The sequence below is a fragment of the Phialemonium atrogriseum genome, assembly GCF_030411735.1.
Source record: "Phialemonium atrogriseum strain 8032-3 unplaced genomic scaffold QBC33scaffold_1, whole genome shotgun sequence".
Lineage (NCBI taxonomy): Eukaryota > Fungi > Ascomycota > Sordariomycetes > Cephalothecales > Cephalothecaceae > Phialemonium > Phialemonium atrogriseum.
Window position 1 is genome coordinate 731,035 of NW_026848138.1, and position 19,129 is coordinate 750,163.

General features: G+C 54.8%; 7 protein-coding genes across 7 annotated transcripts; 4 read left to right on the forward strand and 3 right to left on the reverse strand.

The window, feature by feature from the left end:
* The first annotated feature begins 962 nt into the window (after positions 1–962).
* On the forward strand, positions 963–3,456 carry QBC33DRAFT_582970 (uncharacterized protein). Its single transcript, XM_060431365.1, has one exon. It carries the CDS (start codon positions 1,130–1,132, stop codon positions 3,197–3,199), a length of 2,070 nt encoding a protein of 689 aa, XP_060288558.1. The 5' UTR covers positions 963–1,129; the 3' UTR covers positions 3,200–3,456.
* Positions 3,457–3,570: 114 nt separating this feature from the next.
* Positions 3,571–6,392, reverse strand: QBC33DRAFT_520930 (uncharacterized protein). The gene has a single exon (XM_060426412.1). It carries the CDS (start codon positions 6,177–6,179, stop codon positions 3,666–3,668), a length of 2,514 nt encoding a protein of 837 aa, XP_060288559.1. The 5' UTR covers positions 6,180–6,392; the 3' UTR covers positions 3,571–3,665.
* A 1,778-nt stretch (positions 6,393–8,170) lies between these two features.
* On the forward strand, positions 8,171–9,568 carry QBC33DRAFT_6288 (uncharacterized protein). Its single transcript, XM_060432944.1, has one exon. The coding sequence runs from the start codon at positions 8,277–8,279 to the stop codon at positions 9,441–9,443; it is 1,167 nt and encodes a 388-aa protein (XP_060288560.1). The 5' UTR covers positions 8,171–8,276; the 3' UTR covers positions 9,444–9,568.
* Positions 9,569–10,807: 1,239 nt separating this feature from the next.
* QBC33DRAFT_6284 (NUDIX hydrolase domain-like protein) lies at positions 10,808–12,000 on the reverse strand. The gene is made up of 2 exons (XM_060432942.1): positions 11,504–12,000; positions 10,808–11,362 (listed from the first exon to the last, which is right to left on the reverse strand). Exons 1-2 carry the CDS (start codon positions 11,559–11,561, stop codon positions 10,923–10,925), a joined length of 498 nt encoding a protein of 165 aa, XP_060288561.1. The 5' UTR covers positions 11,562–12,000; the 3' UTR covers positions 10,808–10,922.
* A 1,811-nt stretch (positions 12,001–13,811) lies between these two features.
* QBC33DRAFT_520941 (arginine-tRNA-protein transferase) lies at positions 13,812–16,757 on the forward strand. The gene is made up of 4 exons (XM_060426413.1): positions 13,812–14,096; positions 14,175–14,383; positions 14,770–14,832; positions 15,070–16,757. Exons 2-4 carry the CDS (start codon positions 14,305–14,307, stop codon positions 16,308–16,310), a joined length of 1,383 nt encoding a protein of 460 aa, XP_060288562.1. The 5' UTR covers positions 13,812–14,096; positions 14,175–14,304; the 3' UTR covers positions 16,311–16,757.
* Positions 16,758–17,267: 510 nt separating this feature from the next.
* On the forward strand, positions 17,268–18,319 carry QBC33DRAFT_520948 (putative 3 exoribonuclease family protein). The gene is made up of 2 exons (XM_060426414.1): positions 17,268–17,450; positions 17,519–18,319. Exons 1-2 carry the CDS (start codon positions 17,304–17,306, stop codon positions 18,149–18,151), a joined length of 780 nt encoding a protein of 259 aa, XP_060288563.1. The 5' UTR covers positions 17,268–17,303; the 3' UTR covers positions 18,152–18,319.
* On the reverse strand, positions 18,283–19,126 carry QBC33DRAFT_553805 (uncharacterized protein; the record flags this gene model as incomplete). The annotated part of the gene is made up of 2 exons (XM_060429444.1): positions 18,283–18,675; positions 18,776–19,126. 2 exons carry the CDS (start codon positions 19,124–19,126, stop codon positions 18,283–18,285), a joined length of 744 nt encoding a protein of 247 aa, XP_060288564.1.
* Between the last annotated feature and the right edge of the window lie 3 nt (positions 19,127–19,129).

The window sequence follows — 19,129 nt, forward strand, 5'->3', positions numbered from 1 at the left end:
CTAGAAGCTCGAAAACGAACTCCGGATTCTTGAGGTCTCGCCCCTTCTCGCCCGACCAAGGAACCTTTCATCCTGGATTCTTTTAAGTGGGGAGCATGACCCACCATCACGTTCAACAAGAGGACCAAACATCCTGCAAGCACAAGGCATGATCTCGACCATGTCCGGCAGACAGCATGGCCCCGAAACCTTCAAATAACGGCGGTCGCAAGAAACCAAGCTGCTGAGGCTGGCCGCACGAGCCTCATATCTATTAATCGTGTATGTAGAGGCATGAACTTGGTTCAGTCTGCGATTGTTCAGACTTCCGCTTGCTCCGCTGCACGCCATGACAATTGTCCTACATGGGTCGTGGACCAATACGCAGTAGACGGTCACATTACCGTTAAAAAGGGTAACTCTATCTCCGGACAGCTACACACACTGCTCGAGGATTGGAGGCATTCCCTTGCCACATGCATGAACATACCCCGCGGTCCCCGCCATTCGATATTTGTACGGAGTATGGTCGGTATGTCCTCTGCATCCTGATTTGTAGGCAACCTCCGAGACTTCCATCCTTGTCTATTTCCACCGTTTCCATCAGTGCGCATCCAAGAAACGAACAAGATGTGGACGCCTGGCTAGTCAAGAGGTGGCGTGAAGCCAGCACGTTTCAACCAGCCTTGGTACAGAGTACAGGGTGGATGCCGGCTATATCGGTGCCACAAAAAATGCATCGCTTCTCTCCTCCAAGGGTGGCGAGAGAGAACGGGTTGCCAAATTATGCAAATTCTCTATCAGGACCAAACTGAACGGGCGCTTAAGAGCGAGATGTGAAGAGCTGCGAGACTGGAGTGGGGACTAGAGCAAGACTGGAGAGCGAGACGGGAACTACCAACTTATTCATCATGTCACGTGGATGGCACGAGGGTATCACATGAGAACCCGTCCACTTGGCGCCTGTTGGTTAAAGCCTGGCGCGTGAGCCCGCGTCGCGCTGGAAACCCAATTTACCTGTCAAAGGAACCGCCAATCATACTCGTGCCATACGGCCATGTTGGAGCGGGAGTAGACAGCAATTGGGGCTCATCCGTTCGCATTCCTCTGCCCGTTAGCCGCGAACTTCGTCACCTAAGCCCATCAAACGATGCCCGTTGAAGTTATTGATCTTCTGTCCAGTCCCCTTTATGCGGCTCAATCATGGCCGCAAGATTCACTATCTCAGTCAAGGAAAGTCGAAATTGGGGGAAACAGTCGGGTTCCAGATCTTAACTTCGTTGATCTCACAGACGAGACTCTGGATCGGGACTCTTGGAACCAACCCATAGCCAGGGGACGAGTACAGGCAACCAACCGAAAGGGCCAATTGGATTCAACAAGGGTCAGCGCCTTGTTTCTATCAGACGATTTTGATACGACTGGGGATCTTGATGGGGATAATGACTCCTTTATGTTTGACTCGCGTGCGAGGAAGAAGCCTCGGCTCTCAAAGGGCCAAGACATCTTGTCATCAACGGAGCTTCCCACTATCAGGAACACTTCTCAACCAGGTCCTTTGAGGAGACTGAACTCCGTCGCCGACCTGGACCCCATCGAGTTTTCGGATCCTCCCGTCATAGGGGCAAAACCCGCCAACAAGTCTCTAGATTTCCTGGACAGCAGTCTCTTTGCCAGTTCATCGCCAGCACACAGGGGCAATAGGCGAACCGAAGATGCTGCTTCTAAACTCGTGACGAATACCCTCCGCGACGACGACCATCAACCTCAGCTTGCTCGATCACCAAAACGGTCGGCATTGTGGGATCCCATATCCAGTTCTGCGCCACAACAAGGGTATGACAATGGCCCAACTGATAGTCCTCCTCGCGGACTGCGTCGAACCGTGTCGGACGTCATTACGCTCGACGATTCAAGTGAGGATGGCACCTCGGTCTCGGAAGACGAGTTCCCCGATATCACCAAGGTCAGAACCCGAAGGCAAAACCCCAATCTCATTCGGGGATCAATGCCCAAGACAAAGAGAGCCCCAAAAGCCCCATCCGGGCCCAAGAAGAGTGCTGAGGAGAGAGCAAAGGAGAAAGAAGCACGGGAAGCCGAAAAGGAGCGAAAGAAAAAAGAGAAAGAGCAGGAGAAACAACAACGGGCCGTCGAGAAGGAAAGAGCCGCCGCGCTGGCCGAAGTTAACAAAGTCCGGACAGATAAGCGACTTTCCTCAAAGGAGATGTTAGTTCATCTCCCGGCCAGCCTTCCTCATGCCACCACTTTACAAGCGGAGACGCTGCTCAAGGATCTGGATGTGGAGTACCAGTCATGGACGAGCCCTGTGGACAACGTCGTCAAATGGAGCCGGAAGGTCAAATCCATATATAACGAGGAACTGGATCACTGGGAGCCCGTTCCCTTGCGGGTTGAGCCTGAAAATCATGTAATTGTCATCCTCCACGCGGCCGAGTTCGTAAAGCTCGTTCTCAAGGAGGATGGCACCGACGTCAAGGCCCATGTCCTCGGCATGCGGCAGCACTTCCGTGATCATGTTCTCATCTACCTGATCGAAGGCCTCACGCCCTGGATGCGCAAGAACCGCACGATCCGCAACCGCCAGTTCGTCTCGGCTGTCCGCAGCGGCCTCTCAGAGGATACTCCCTCCTCCTGCTCCTCCTCCTCCGCCGGCCCACCCAGCAGCAGCCAGCAGCCACCGGCACCTTCGCGCCGCAAGAAGAAACCCAGCTCCGCCGCCGCCTACGTCGACGAGGACGCCATCGAGGACGCGCTCCTAGACCTCCAGGTCATCCACGGCGCGCTCATCCACCACACGTCCCTCGCGCTCGAGACGGCCCGCCAGATAGCCATACTGACGCAGCACGTCTCGACGGCCCCCTACCGGCGGCAGCGCGATTCGGCCAACGCCGCTTCGGCCGCCTTCTGCATGGAGACGGGCCAGGTGCGGGCCGGCGACGGCGCCGGGGACACGTACCTGCGCCTGCTGCAGGAGGTCGCCCGCGTCACCGCCCCCGTCGCCCACGGCATCGCCGCCGAGTTCCCCTCCGTCCCGGCCCTCGTCCGCGGCCTCGGGGAGAGGGGGCCCCTCGCCCTCGAGGAGCTGCGCAAGAGCGCGAACAAGGACGGCGCGTTTAGCGATAGGCGCGTCGGGCAGGCCCTCAGCAAGCGGCTGCATAAGGTGTTCACGGGGAGAGATGAGCGGAGCATGGATATCTGAGGCTTTGAGGGGCGTGGGGGAATTGTTGTTGGGTTTTGATGTTAACATTATAGTCGTCTCGTCTCGGGTAGCCGCCCGTCATATCTTCCGAATGCCCCTTATTATTGTCACCACTGGTTGGTTCCTGCATGACGTTTGTGCCACATCAAATTCATCACAACTCAACCCCTGCAGGGTTCGACAGCATCATATGGTCCTTTCTTTGCGAATAAGAGTATTGTGTCTAGGTTCTTGATCTAAACTTTTACAGTCGTTTATCATTACGACATTCATGTCATTGTCCATCATGATTAATGCCCCGTCCTTGACGAGGCTGATGAATCCATGGCGCGCAAAACCGCAAAGCAAGCCTTCTCTACTTGGAAAGGTGTCGCCGGTTTCCAACCTCATCACGAAGCAAAAGGCGCCAACACTGCCGTATTCGCAGTCTCTCCTTGCTCATCCAATCTCAGCGCCCGGTGTCGGGCTACCGTGGATACCCAATAGAAGCCATCAGGCCACGCGGGACCTCCCATCCATGAGCTCTTGCGGCGCGAACATATGCCTCGATGGCCTCGCCCATGCCGTAGTCCTCGTTCTGGTCCCCTCTCCCAATGTCCTGATTCAGCCGGGCGGGTTGAGGATCGAGGTTGCACAGTGCCATGCGCACCTGCAAGAGCACGCTCTCCATGCTGTTCGCCGGCGTCCAGCCCGTGTTGGTGAGGAGCTCCATGCACATGGCTCCTCCGGCGGTGACGTGGCCGCCGCCGCCCTGGAGGAAGGGGAGGAAGCGGGGGCGCACCACGCGGATGAATGGCGGAGTCAGGGGATGCTCCTTGCCGAAACGGACCTCCATGACGACGGAGGTGACGCCGGCCTCCTCCATGTCCCGGGCCAGTGGCAAGGCGAGGTCGAAGCTGTGGAACTGGACAATCCACTGGAACATGTTTGTCAACTTGTCGAAGTCGATGTACCATCCCAGCTCGTGAAGGGGTGTCCCTGCTTGCAACTTCTGCAACCTCTTGACCTCGCGTCCCATGACCCTAGTGGCCGTGGCTGTAGCCCACGCAGGTGGTTCCAGGCGGGGAAGAGTGGCAAGGTCCAGGTCGCCGGGTTTAAAGCCAGTAAGGGCTGTCTTAGCACTTGATTCGTGTGCCTGTTGGTCCTCGGAGGTTGGCTGCTTCTCCTCGTCCATGATGAACTCCAGATCCTCGCTATCCTCGTCTTCACTGTGCTCGGCTAGGCTGCGGACCACCGTTTTCCTCGACCACGTCTGACCAAGTGCGGGAACACTCCGTAGCGGCATGGCTGCTACTGGGATCTGTATGTGGCTATTCTCAGGTCCAGTAACTTCCAGGCCAGGAGCCTGCTCGAGGATCGGCACGTTGGGCGGGGGATCATCTGCGTCCCCCTGAGAATCGAGCCTGTTTGATCTTACGAACAAATAACGACATTGATGCCAGTCGAGCTGGGGGATCACGTAGCAAGGTTTTTGGCAAAGAAACCCCTGTGGACTATTGATGATTTCGTTCAGGCTCACGGCCGAACTCATGTTGATCTCCGAGTTTGGCCATGTCCGGTCGTGTTCGTTGGTGTACAATGTGCTCACGTTGAAGCGGTCAGAGAAGTACACCCCGTGACCATGGGCGCGGCCGTGTCGAGTATCCCTGTAGTTTAGACCATTTCGGAGAATGCTATGCCAGTTTTCAAGGGGGCTTCCGTGCCAGGCGAAGATGGTAGGAGTCGCACCAAGCTTCCCGCTTGCCGCAACCTGCTGGAGGGCTCGACTGAACCGCACCTCTTTGTCGCTTAGAAAGCGAAACTGGATCCATGGCCCCATCCCCGATATACGCTCAGCTCTGGATGAGTCGATTTCCTGAATACAGGATCGGTTGGATGATATAATCCATTGGAGAAGTGTGGCGGCAGCCGGCGAGAGCCTGCTATAGGATCGAAATGTGACATGCGGGTGGCTGGTGAGGTACGAACGGATCGCTCGTATCGAAGGGAGCGTGCCGAGCAATAAGGACATGGCACTGGACTTGGAGGAGTCATCCAACACGTCACAGTCCAGCTCATATGGGTATAGCTCAACTTCGCCGTCCTTGGTGTAGCTTGGTATCGACAGATGACTACTAGAGTGGCTCATGACCTGCATAGTAACCGAAAGCTTGTCGTGGTCGACGCCAATAATGAGGGCATGGGAGATTCTCTCCTTGGAGTCGATGTTGTCGCCAGAGCGTTGAAAGGCAACCCATTGACTAACGAATAGGCGACCAAGGTCTCCGGCTTGCTCTACCAAGAAGACTGTTGGGTCGGCTGTTACCTTGACTTTGATGGGCTTGTGCAAGGCAACCTCAGGGCTGAACAGCGCTGGCACTCGAAGTTGCAATCCAACTGGGTAGTCTCGGATGGCTGGGTCCTCATGCTTCTTCAGACGGGCGAGCTGATCTCGGCGTTGGATACTGGCATAGAATAAGCTTATGAGGAGATCAACCACAACCGGTTTTCTGATGATATCGTTTTCGACGTTTGGACCAAGGCCCATAGTCAAGTACTGGAACAGACAGAGGGAGTTGGAGCAGACGTAGGGCATGATGGCGTCAAACTTGTCGTCAAGCCTTCGGTGGCATCTCAGGCAAAACTCTGGGCACCTGACGAAGTAGTGCATTGCAAATTGCATGGCAACCAGGGGGAGGCTTCGCTCTTGGGTGGCAGATTCGGAAAGGTGGTCGCTGACAAGGACAGTGAATTCGTCTTCTGCCTTTTCCTTTGGTAGCACGCTTCCCAGTGCCTTTCTCTGTTCCATTCCTTGTCCGCTTCCCTGTGGCTGTGGCTGTGTACCTGGGGGCTGACGTGGACGGGGTTCGAATGACAAAGCTCTGTTGGCGATGAGCGTTTCATTAGCTCCATCCCAAGAAAGGTCCATTGTCTCTCTCAGCTTGAGGAGAGGGACAAGGCTTTCGCCCATGAAAGTGTCAAGGGATTTTGACAAGAACATGTTCTGGAAGTCGCCGCCTTCAGCTTTGGAAGGTTGATCCCTAGCTTTGGAACTTGGAGTCTTCGACGTGGTGGCATGATGCGCTCCAACCTTTGACGTGGTGGCGTGGAACAAGTCGGCGACTGCAGCCAAAGCACTCGACGTGGATGGTTTGTACTGGTTGCATATTCCGATTCGAAACTGAACTCTGGAGCCAGGCACTGGATGCTCGAGGAGCGTCTCCAGGGGGAGATAGTGTCCCTCGTATCGGATGAGAAGGACAACATAGTTGGCATCTCTTATGTCCCATGCCTTGAGGGCGTCTTCAGATAGCTCCAACTGGTTGACTCGTCTGGCGATAGATATGATGCCGTCATCTGCATGTCGCCCAAGCCCATCTAGCAAGCCAATCTTGTAGCCCGCAGCCCTCACTTCTCGAAGGTCATGTTTCATCCGTGGCAGCAAGTCTTCGCGCTGTGGAGAAGATGGCCTTGAATTTAGGCCAAAATTCTCATCGTCACTGGAGTCCTCAAAGTTGCTGTCTTTGAAGTTGCTTTCACTGAAGTCACCGAAGTCACCGAAGTCGTCGTCACTGAAGTCTTCAAAGCTGCCGTCATTATCGGCGTCATTGTCGGCATCATCGTCGGCGGCATCATCATTGTCGACATTCTCGGTACTTTCTTTATCTTCTTGGTCTTCCTTGTCGTCCCAGCTTTTGTAGTCCTCCAGGATTGCTTCCAGAGAGTCTGAGGAAGGCTCAAGAGCAGCATTCAGTGACTTTGCCAGGATGGTGACCACTCCCATAACCCTAGCACCGAAGAGGTAGTCCTTAACCCGAACCAAGGCGTCTATGACAATATTGGGAACATCGGGAGACGTAGTGAATAGCATATAGCTGTTGCCACGAGGGTACTTGGAGAGGCTTTGGGCAACGGCCTGAATGTGAATAGGACTTGAAAGATGGGGGTGTTGAAAAGTGACAACCACTTCGCCTTCCGATTCTCCATTGCAAATGTCCAGGACACCAACTGCAACGCCCCTGAAGTGGGCAGCAGCTGCGGTGACATCTGCCTTGAATTTCTTGACGTTCATGGTGGCTGCGATGGTTGCTAGGCGGGGTATTGGAAGTGGAAGCGTGAGTCGAGAAGGTGGCAGATAGATACCGGTGCCTACCTAAGGTACGTTGGTACCTACCTAGGTCAATGAAGTGAATGGGCAACAGCGAACGAGCATGAAAAGGCAAGACTCGAGGCTCAGTGCAGGAGCTTTAGCCCAGAACGAGTCAAGGCCGAAAGTTTCCACTACTGCATGAGAATCATTGCTTCAGCCATATGCACCAGCATTTGACCTACTTCTTTGACTGCAGATAGCCCAGATTGGCCTGCAACAAGCTGAAGCGAAACGCTCACATTACCTTTAGCCCACTTGGGTATGTGTGTCTACTAATTTCTAGGCCCTCAAACAAATTATTGACGACAACAGTCACAAATTCGAGGCCTTCGTAGCAACAATATAACAGGTCGCAACTGCTCTTAGGAGGCTTGCGAGTGCGTTCGCCCAATATCACAGCATCTGAATATTTGGCCCAGCGCATCACATTGGGGAAACCAGTTGTGAAGGGCGACCTACTATTCACAACACCAACACCGGGTAGGAATGATTACAAGATCATGATTGCAAAGACGATAGAGCTGATGGCAAAGTTGGGCTTGGGGTTTTGACCTTTTCACTTGCTGTTGGCATGATAAAGTGGACAAGACGCTGCCTAAGCAGTGGCAGGCAAAGATCATAAACTACCCAAGTAGGTACCCAGTATGAAATGCCAAAAAGTTGACAGTTCTTGATTCCAATCTCGGCCTGTAATAGGTTGCCGGAGGAGGTGAGTTTCCAGGTGTTGACTTGTCATAGGTACGTACCTCCCGAAAACAAGACAGCACCGAGGTACCTACTCAATGACACCTTTGATTGGTCAATGCTTCTCTCAACGCACGGACCAGATGCCTCCAAAGATGAACCTCATGTCAGCAACCCAGCTTTTGGCTTCCATCGTGGCATCCAAAGTCAGATACAATCTTTCGAGGGCTCTTCTGCTCAGGGTCCAGACATAGCTCTGCAGTGATGGCCTGGGATGCAAAAGCTGGCCAAAGCCAGGAGAACAGAAGCTCCTCGACAGCAGGCGGCTCCAAGACTCTTGGTCTCCATGTTCGGCAGCAGTCCAGGCAAGCCAGACAAGTCAGACATGTGGAATCAGCACATCTGGCCGATCCGTTCTTGCAAGGATTTGTAGATCCGGCCTTCGACCCTACTGAGCATCTCAATGCCACCTTGGCACCCCTTCAGACGCCAGGTCGCCCAGGCCAAGGAGCTGTACCCTTATCAGAGCTGTCGGCTCAGGCCCAGACTTTGCTGTCACAACTCAACGCACACACCACCCGCCTTACAGGAACACTCACACAGCTCACCGATGATATCATGAGGAGTGGGAGCCGCCTGGCTTACGAGGTCGAGCTACTTCGAGGTGAGACTTTGGGCCTAGCCGAGGCCCTGACAGACAGCTTGGAAGCCGACGTTTCCAGGTTTGTACCTGGCGGTATACAGAATGGCCTAGACACAAAGCCTTCTTCAAGCACTGCTGGGGGTCCCGAATCCCACAGACAAGTTTCTGCTGCACCCATGAGCGAGGCAGCATCCGACGGCCCCTCCCAAGCTATGGCACCAAATGAGCCGCCCCACATCACACAACTACGCACACTGACACTCGTGCGGTCCCGACTGGATTCTGTCATCAAGACCTTTGGCGATTCCATGGAATTTGTGTTCCCGCCGTCGGAGTTGTCGGTCAGCTCATCATTCCTCTCCGTCTCTGCCCCGGACACGGGACCGGAGATGCACAGCACCGAGGAGAAAGGCCAGCAGGTATTGCGGAAGCTGAGGGACGAGATCTCACAACTGCTCGACAACCGTGAGGACCCGATCAAGGGGATTGAGGACGCTGCGCGCCGGATCGAAGAGCTGAAGGATCTTGCCAAGGTATGGAAGGGCACGGCAGAGGAGAAGGGGCGGACTAGGTTCATCGAGAGCCTTGCAAAGATGGTTGAGGACAGACACCGGGACTTGATGAAGGAAGCCGAGCATTCCTCCCGGCGAGACGGAGACAAGGCAGATGTATGGAACACCTCCAAGAAAGGCAGCGGCGGCGATGCTGACATGTCCGCCGCGGAGACTAAGGGTTACGGCGGTTACGGCCTCATGAGCCAGCTACAGAAACTAAGAACTGGACTTTGAGTCCTGCCATCGATGAGAATATCTACACCATGGCATTTGGCTCTTCGACCCTGACTCGCATGTGGGAAGTAATACTTGGGAATGTAGTCCTCCCAGAGGAGAGCCGTATTGATGAGCACTGCCGGAATACTGCCCGCGTCGACGTCCGGTGTGCCAGAGGCGTTGAAAGCCAAGTGGAGGGCCGGCATCTTCCTGCCGGGTTGGGTATTCTGAGGCCGTGGCCAAACAAACGGATGTGGGGCGCCTCTAGTCAGCCCCGAAATGGGTTTACCCCTTTAGAGTTCCCCTGCACTCTAATCTGTTGATTGGTTTGTGTTGGAATGGCGGATGTAGCAGCAATGTGGGAGGCAGCGGAGGGGAGAACGGAAGGCGGAAGACGGGCCATATGCCCGGGAAGTCGTGTGTTTATCTTGGGCCGGAACTGCTGCGCCTTTGCTGCAGACTGGGCAACCCGACGAAGCGGCTTGTTGCCTGTTGCTTGGCTATCGAGTGGCATGGCTTGGCGGTCTTGGGAGAAGCTTATCTCCCTCAAGAGTGCGGATATAGCGCTGTGCTAGAGGTTAGTAAATAGAGGGCGCAGGTAAGAGCTCAGGGGTGGTTGTCCGTGAGGTCCACGGCCACCTGGGTTGCACTCCCAACCTGTAACACAACCGACCAGTTAACCTCCGAGCTGGAGTCAGCACCACGCCATCGTCAGCTTAACTGTATGAGGTACGGCAAGTTGACGAGATGTATCGAGGTCGGCGGGGACGGGGTCATTATCATCGTTTCTCATCCTAGTCTTCTAGTGTTCTGTGACATGGTCTATCTATCCATTTATACTCCAGGCCGCCAGCGAGCAAAGCATCCCCCACCCCGTCTGTTGACGGGCAACGAAAATAAAGCATCAAATGCCAAAGACGGGAGTTGCAATCGTGAGCAGGCGCAACTTCAACCATGTAGAGCCCTGCGCGCTTTTCCGTTTCTATAAGACGCCGGCCGGCCAGCCACCCCACTCGGCGCGAATGTCTCGGTTAATTGAACAGAATCAGGACGGGTAGAGCAAATAAGCCATGTGACGCTATATTGTCCAATGCTGGAACGGCCACATGCTGCACCCATTCCTCGTCCGATGGCGATGACAGGTAGGCTCTCCGGAGCTGAATGCTTGGCGGCCGCTGGCTTTTTGTAGCAGGGAGGTGTGACAAGGAGAAATAAAACAAAACCGTAGCGAGAGTCTCAACACCTTCCAAACTCCCAAGCGAAGCATAAACCGCCGATGCAAAGAGCAGACGCCCCGATTCTAAGAGCTCAACCTGATGTGGGTATTCATCCGCGACAGGGAAGGAAGATATCTCTGGATGATGCTCCTCGGATTACATGATACAGGGAGCGGATTCAACAGTGGCCCAGTGTTCCAAAGTCTGCAGAGCTGCGGCTTGAGCGAGGGGCTACTTCCACAACCTCGACCCTCGGCCCTCGACGCAGCATGCACGTCGGCTACCTTTCCATTGTTGACCTATCCAAAGCGGTCTGCAATTCCGGGCGGTCTTTGAGGGCTTCTTTCGCCTGGGGGTAGGTCATCCACGTCCGCAAGCGCTTGTCCTTCTCGGGCCAATCCGACTCCTCACTTTTGACGGTAGCCTCGTAGAAGCGGTAGAGCGACTTGTGGGCCTCCTTATCCTTGGAGGATGACGACTTTTTCTTGGGGGGCCGTGACTCTGTGATTTCGCCCAGATCGTAGTCGATCTGGACCAGGATTCCGGCCTCTTCCCATGCCTCACGGATCGCAGCTTCTGTGCACTCCTCGTCTGTCTCCCATCCTCCTTTTGGCAACACCCAGCCTTTCCGCCGGGTGGACTGTATTAGCATGACAAATTTCTTATCCTCCGTCAAGGGAACAACCCCAGCAACCAGCCGTTCGCCCTTTGTGTTGTAACCTGCAGGGCAACCGAGTCAGTTTCACCGAAAGTGCAAGAAGTAGAGAGCACCAGTTCTCCGAAGCACATCCTAGAGCCTGAGCCTTGCTTGTCTTTCCCCCCTCTTCCTTGGTCGGCTTCTGTTCTCAGGGATCAACTCACGTTGCTTGGTGCGACCTGTCCGAGACTCCATCGAACGATGGCCGTTACTGGCTGCCATCCTGCAACCGGCCGAGAAATCCAAGTGTTGATGAGGAGGAGTGCGAAAGAGAGACAGTGCCGCGGAAACGGGTATTTCGCGGGTCTGGGGGTGCCTGGCAGGCGGAGGATAAAAAGGGATTTGCCAAATTTAGACTGGTATGAGCGGCATGGTCGGTACAGCTGCTGGATGGGATTCAGTTGGCCACAAAGCGATGACTGGTGACAAGGTACGTTGATATTCGGCCGGGGATGCCGGTGGAGTATCCGAGTTACAGGGAAACAACGGTGGCTTCCCAAAAAGGGGGTTGTAGGCGAGGGTGCGGATTTTGATGTGGGGGCCCAGCACTGCCGTCGAAGATTCACACGTCAGCCGGGAGATGGGCAAGAGATTCTTCTGAGGTGCAGCTTCTTGCCGCCGAGATGTCTCTAGGCGACGTTCGGGTTCGAAGGGGGATAAAAGAAAGGAGGGCCTCGAGGTAGAGGGCGCAGACGAGGCGAGCTGGGGCCAGGCGCAGTGCTCTGTTGTCAGTGCGGCGGGGCTTGCCGGAACTTTGAAGCAATGGGGAGAGAAAAAAAAAGGGTTGGAAATGAGAGAGTGGATGATGAGGCGGTGGCGGTCAGTGGAGATATAAATTGGAGCAACAACTAGAAGTGGAGGAGACGTGAGAGAAGTATGAGCTGCACGAGGTGAGCCAAAGGGGCAAGCATGAGCAGAAGCTGGGAGCTCTCTGCTGGCTGAAGGGCAGTTTGCATGTCTCGTGCCATTACAACAGGATGGAGGGGCAGGACATTGGGGAGATGGAATTGTCTTTATACTACCAGCAAAATGCTCCGAAAAAATCACGCCGTAAAGGGTGTAAGGAGTCGGATGGGGAAGCTAGCGAAATAGTCCCCTGCTCATGAAAGTGTGTTGTACGAGTGGGCGCGCTTGTTAGTGCATGGGTAGCTTATGAACCTTTTCCCTATTCCTCCCATCCCACAGGCTTGTTGATGACGGGAACAGGTGGAAGCAGGAAAAAAAAATATAAAAAAGAGAGGAGAAATTTGGGGGGAGCTAAAATTTTGCCAGGAGGTACCTTTGTATGTATCCGTACTGTACATACATACATCCATGCCACCAGCATGTCACCTCCACCAAATTCAGTGACAAGGATGCATTGTGCCCCCTGCACTTGCACTCGAGATGGAAATCATAGGAGGCATCGTACGTAGGTAGAGCCCATACCCGAGTTCCCCTGAGGATCAACGGAGATCGTACCTTGATTACATTGTATTTTAAAACATCACCAAACCCACCGGGACGGTGGAAAGTCTAAACTAACGAAGAAGGGTACCTAACTTACACTCTAGGTCAAGGTAGCCAACTGCATCGGAAATATCCAATGGTTGTGACATGGGCGGTACCTTACTCATGGAAAGCGGAAAGAAACCCCACCTCGGAATTCGTGTTACTTACTGCGTGCTAACGTGGGGTCCGGGTTTCAAGCTGAGCACACAAATGCGGAACGTCCTAGGAAGTCGGGAACAAATTCGCAAGGTTTGACCATAACGGGGGAGTGACGGTACAAATCGAATCGAGGGTCCAGATGGCCCCAAAAATATACAAAAAAAATGGACACGTTTGCAGCTCGTTTGATTGGCTTTGCCTGGTTGCCCTCACTGCCCTGCATGATGGCCTGGTAGTTCTACCAGTAGGTCTATGTCAAGGTGAAGCAGACTGACAAAGAAGCTGCAAACCCACGTAAGATGCCGCAAAGGAGGAATCCGGGCAAAGTATCTAGTACTTTCGCTTATGTATGGACCAGGCAGTAAAAAAATGAATACGCGGGATGTCTACGGTTCCAGGGCTGCTTCCGAGCTGGAAGTCGGTGGTTCGGTCGTTCGCCGGTGCATCCACGCATCCAGTTGGTGTAGCGTGATTTAGCTATCGGTTTGGGCGGGCTCAGGCGGGGTTACTGCCTAGGCCGGCCTGGCACTATTTTTAATCGATGAAATTCCGCGCGGTACCACCCACCTACCTGTCCATCACCACCAGCGTGATATTCATGCGCTCCTCTGTTTCGCCAAAGCATTACGCGCCTTGGATGGGAGGATGGGAGGCAACAACATGCTGACTTGCTTGTCCGGATCGCCGTAGTCACAGTAGCAGGGCTGCTCAATACCTAGCAAATCAAATTGTTGCCTAAACTGCAGCCCCACGTCACAAGTCGTAAGTAGAGGTACTGTATGCTCATGAGCTGGTGAGATGGAGGTCCGGAAGTCGTGCAATTTGCAACCTGGAAATTGGTCCCCCAACTTCCATGCCATCTGTGACCCCCAAGGCAAGCATCTACCTACCTACCTTACCTCGACTGCATGTGCTGCACATCTGACCCCTCTACTTCAACAACCCCTGCCCATCCAATACATACTTTTGCCAAATACACCGTGGGCGTAAAAAAAACAACCAAGACACGAGAATAAACCTCGAAACCTACCTATCTACCCGAACTTACCTTACCTCCCTACCTACCTACCTAACCTAAGGTGCTCACTCATCTACCTACATACCTAGGTACCTAACCTACCTCTACCCCTCCTTGCCCCTCACCGCCACCTAACTGGCGGCTGACCCTGTGCAACGAGCCATCAGCCTAAAATATCTCCTTATATTTCTGCTGCTGTCCTTCAGCTTCTCAGCCCGCACTGGTACCAGTGTCGGCTCCCAGCTTCGCGGACACTAGCCTTGCCCCGCCCTGTCCGGCTGCCAGGCGCCGCCAGACATGGAAGACGCCAGTATGCAGCCCATGCAGACGACCCCAGCCGATGCAGAAGTCGCATATTCCTATATAACCCCAATTGGTGAGTCGGCCTTGTTCCACTCATCCTCACCCAACCATTTGGGCCCGTGCAAGATCGACACTCTACCGTTGGCTGCTCGTCATCTCCTCCGCATCATGGGGGTGTCGATGCCGCTGACGAGATCTGTGTCAGACTATGTTGTGTGCCCGTTCCTGATTACGTATTTTTTATTTTCATGTTGGTGTCGCCAGGCCATTTCAGCTCCAGTCGATGCAGAGCCGATGTCGCCTCACCTGTTTGTTGGACTCTTGCGTTGCATTGCTGCAGATCCATTTGATATGGAGTCGCAAGTGTGTTCCACGGGCTTCCGATCATCCCTACTTTTGATTTCCTGTGCATATCAAACCTCTAGACGACCAATTCATGCTGACCATTTCGTTTACCAGGCTATAGCAGCTCGTCTGCCTGTGGCTACTGCCGCCGCAGTCGCAGTGGTCAGTCTCCAAAACGTGAATCACTACCCACTTCACCCTTGCCAGATTTCCCTGTCATTTGTTTCTACTCCCCCGCGCCAGGTTCTCGGGATATACCGCCGTCGTTATGATTCATAACATCTACACTCCTCTGCTGCATGCCACGTCTCAACTGCATCTTCACCGGTTGCAGCAAGAGCCCCTCTCAGCCTCCTGCCACCTCAGAAATCCATGGCCTATGATCATCTCTAACATTACGTCCCGACTACCTAGGCTACTCCTACTACGCATCAGCATCATCGCTGACCCCCAAATTCTACCAAACCCTCATAGACCGCTGCTGGAGACGGTCCGGGACTCTCCTGTACAGGCCCAACCAGAAGAACTCCTGTTGCCCCCACTACACTCTTAGACTTGATTCGGACCACTTCAAAGCCGCCAAGGACCAACGTCAGGCCATAAACCGTTTCAACAAATACGTACTCGGCAAAACCTACTCCGAAGAAGCCGCCCGCCTCTATCCCCTCTCGCGCCAAGATGTCCGGAAGCGTGACAACGAGTTTGACCTGGTCCACAGGATCCACGAGGCGGAGAGCCAACGGCTGAAGACTCCCCCGGAGCCGGCACATCAGTTCACCGTCACGCTAGAACCAGACACGTTTACTGAAGAGAAGTACGCCATCTTTGAGAATTACCAGCGTATCGTGCACAAGGAACCCCCTGAGAAGATCTCTCGTAATGGATTCAAGAAGTTCTTGTGCAATTCGCCGCTGAGGCGGGAGACTTTCATCGATACCGACGGCAAGAAACGTGAACTGGGCTCCTTCCACCACTGCTACCGTCTCGATGGACAGCTGGTCGCAATTGGAGTCCTCGACCTCCTTCCGAACTGCGTTAGTGCTGTGTACTTCCTCTACCACGACTCCGTCCATACGCACAATCCCGGAAAGGTCGGCGCTCTGAGGGAGATTGCGTTGGCTGCCGAGGCGGGCTATCGCTGGTGGTATTCGGGTTACTACATACATAGCTGTGCCAAAATGCGGTACAAGATCGACTACTCTCCCCAGTACGTCTTGGATCCCGAGGCCCTGACTTGGGACCTCCTGGATAAGGACGCATTGGCAATCTTCGACAGACAGCCTTACGTCAGTTTGTCGAGAGAACGTCGCAGACTAGGACTCGATGGAACCACGAGCACCGAGACTGCACACGATTCGGCCCAGGAAACTAGTAGCAGCGACGACAGCGAAGTCGACGAGGAAGACTCGTTCTTGCTCAAGAGCGATATGCCAGGAATCCCGTCCCTGGAACAGATGCTCGAGGTTGATATGGATGACCTCCTTCTCGTCTCGGACCACTCGCCTGCCTTGTTCCATGCATCCGACCTGGTTGTGTGGGATACCGAAGGAGTGGACGATTTCGGATCTCTGAGATCTAGGATCGCAGAACTGGTTGCGGCAATTGGGCCAGACCTGATGAGCGAGTTCTGCCTCGACTTTCGACGACGGAAATGACCACCGGGTTAGCAGGGCCAGTACTTTCTGGTTTGCCTCGGCTTAAATGCCGTCTAGTGGATACATTCAACACTTCTTTCAAACCACCCCTGCTTATTGGTGCTGGAGCTCCTGGAGTTCGGGGCACTTCGCGTTCTTTGGGCGGTAGAGGTTTGGATGTAGCTGTCCAAGTCTGGTGAGAACACAGCTTAAGCCTAGAGAGAGCGTCATGGAGTATCTCAATTTCTGGTAGAGTTCCCACCACGAAATATAGCGATAAGACGGAAGTTGGGGGAAATCGGGTGTTTCTGGCTTAGGTAGAGGTGTTTTTCGAGAGAATAATGATCATGCATGGAGTTCAAGATGCGATGTTACCCCCGGGGTGAATGTAGTCATATTTCCGAACCCCACACTTTCAGCCTCACCCCACCTCAGATCTCACCCTTGCATGTAGAAACGACTTTGGCCAATTGAAATTGATCAAAATTTCTACCCTCAGCCTTGCAACTCGAACCTTTCAAGCTACCTCATTCCTCAATTATCCCAACTCCCCGTCACCCGTCAACCGTCAAGCCATACCCTGATACACTAGACGCGCGCGGAGAGTTCCCCCTTCCACCCCCACCCCGTGCCTTTTTCAACGGCACACACACACACACACACACGCCCACCATGGCCTCCAACCAACACGTGCTCCTCTCGCCGGCGGAGCTCGCCTACCTCCACGCCTCGCTGTCCCTCACGCCGCCGGTCCGGCCGGACGGCCGCTCGCCGACGCAGTTCCGGCCGCTGATCGCCGAGACGGGGATCCTGCCCGGCACGAACGGCAGCGCGAGGATATGCTTCGCCGACGGCACCGAGGCGATCGTGGGCGTCAAGGCCGAGGTTGAGAAGACGAGGGCGCGGCCCGGGGAGACGTCGGCGCTCGAAGGAGAGGAGACAGAGGAGGAGGGTGAGGAGGAGGCGGCGGCGGCGGGAGGCGGCGGGGGCAAGGGCAGCAGCGATTGGGTGGAGATGACGGTCGAGATACCGGGGTACCGGGACGACGATGCGAACACGGTCTTCTTGGCGGCGATGCTGAGTGAGGCGCTGCTGGCCGACGGAGAGTTTGCGGATAAACTTTGGATCAACCGGAAGTTTCATTGGAAGCTTTACCTCGATGTGAGTTTCCCCTTGTCTTCGCGATGCTGGGGTATTTTCGTGGTCCTGGACTGACAAGGCGCCGGCAGATTCTCCTCATCTCGCCACCGCTTTCATACCCGCTACCGCTTCTGTCATTGACCACACACCTAGCTTTGCTGGCGACGAGATTACCCAGGCTAAAGTCCGAAGGGGACGAGGACCCCCTGTTCGACGACGATTGGGCGGCTTCAGCGTATTTATACCCGAGAAGCGACGGCAGGTCTGCGGCTCGACCGCCGGTCACGCTGCTCGTCATGGCGGTGGGCAATAACATCATCTTCGATCCGGCAAAGGAGGAATTGGCAGTGGCGGACGTCGCCCTAGCGGTATCAATTGGCGAGACTGCAAGCCGGAGCGGGGACCGGGAGGCGATGGACATCGACGCGGCAACAGAAGGCCGCGCTCTACGGTTATTGTCGATCAGGACGATAGATCCCCCGTCACGGCTCACTCCGCCGGGCGTGCCGAATGAGGCCAACACCGCATACGGAGCCGCAGGGCTGGTGCAGAAACAGCTGGAAGCTAGGGTTGTCGAGACCGACGCAGTGGAGGGAGTCTGGAAGGCTCCAAGAGGAGGGGCTAAGATGCTGGTCATGAGTGCGTTGATCCAAAAGGTGCTGGAGAAAGGAGGTGTTGCAGATGAGGTTTTGGATGGTCTAGATGCTGTGGATTTGGCCTAAACCAGCATTTCATGATCCCCGGCCTATAATGTCTCGAGTTGCATCAGGCTATCTGCCGTTGCAAGAGGAATGTTTCTACATGTCTGTTGATATCGTCGATATCGTACACTCAAGGATAGGTAGACATAGGTCTAAAAGATACCCAGCCACTTCTTCCGCGGCTCATGAGCATCATGATCACCATGCGCCGCCTGAATCGTCCCATCACCGCTGCTGGGAAGAGCCGGACCCATAGCCTCGGCGTCTGTCTTCGCCGTCCATCCACCGAACCCAGTCTGTTCGTCCAGGCCGTGGGCTTTCCTGTACTGGCTCCTCTTCACAACGTCATCCACGCGCCGCCTCCGCTTCTCGTTCACGATCGCGGCATTGTGCGCCTCGCTCAGGCGGATCACCTCGACGATCGTTCGTCCAGAGGTTATGGGGTGGTAGAAGAAATCGGAAAGCGGGGGTATCATGTCCGCGAAGGGCGAGTTATACTTGAAGTTCTGCATGAAGGTGAAGAACGCCAGTCCCGCGAGGGTGGTCTGGACAGGGGCAGTCTCGTGTCAGCAACTACCTGATCGAGTGTTTGTGGTAGAAGGGCGGGGAGGACTGAGGTAATGGCTGCCTCCGCATTGAACTAACCAGAGTAACCATCAGATGCAAACTGCGGCTGTGCCAAAACCAATGCGACCAGGTGCCTTCCGGGGCCATGAGGCCGGGGTAGTCCTTCTTCTTCTGAACCGTCGCCTCCGCAGCGCTCAGATCGCCGCCGTAGTGTCGAGGGATCGTCTTTTTTGGGAGCTTGGAGCCGTGGGATGGCGGGTTGAACCTCTCGGGCTTCTCCAAGACAATGGGTTTGGAGCCTTTGCCAGTCGACGCGTATCGTACCAGAATATGACCCGTTGCGCCGACGTTTGGAACGCGGTACCGTCGCCAGATCTGCGCCGTCTGCGGCAGCAGGAACCGAGGAATGGACGTCGTTGCGCTGGCCATGAT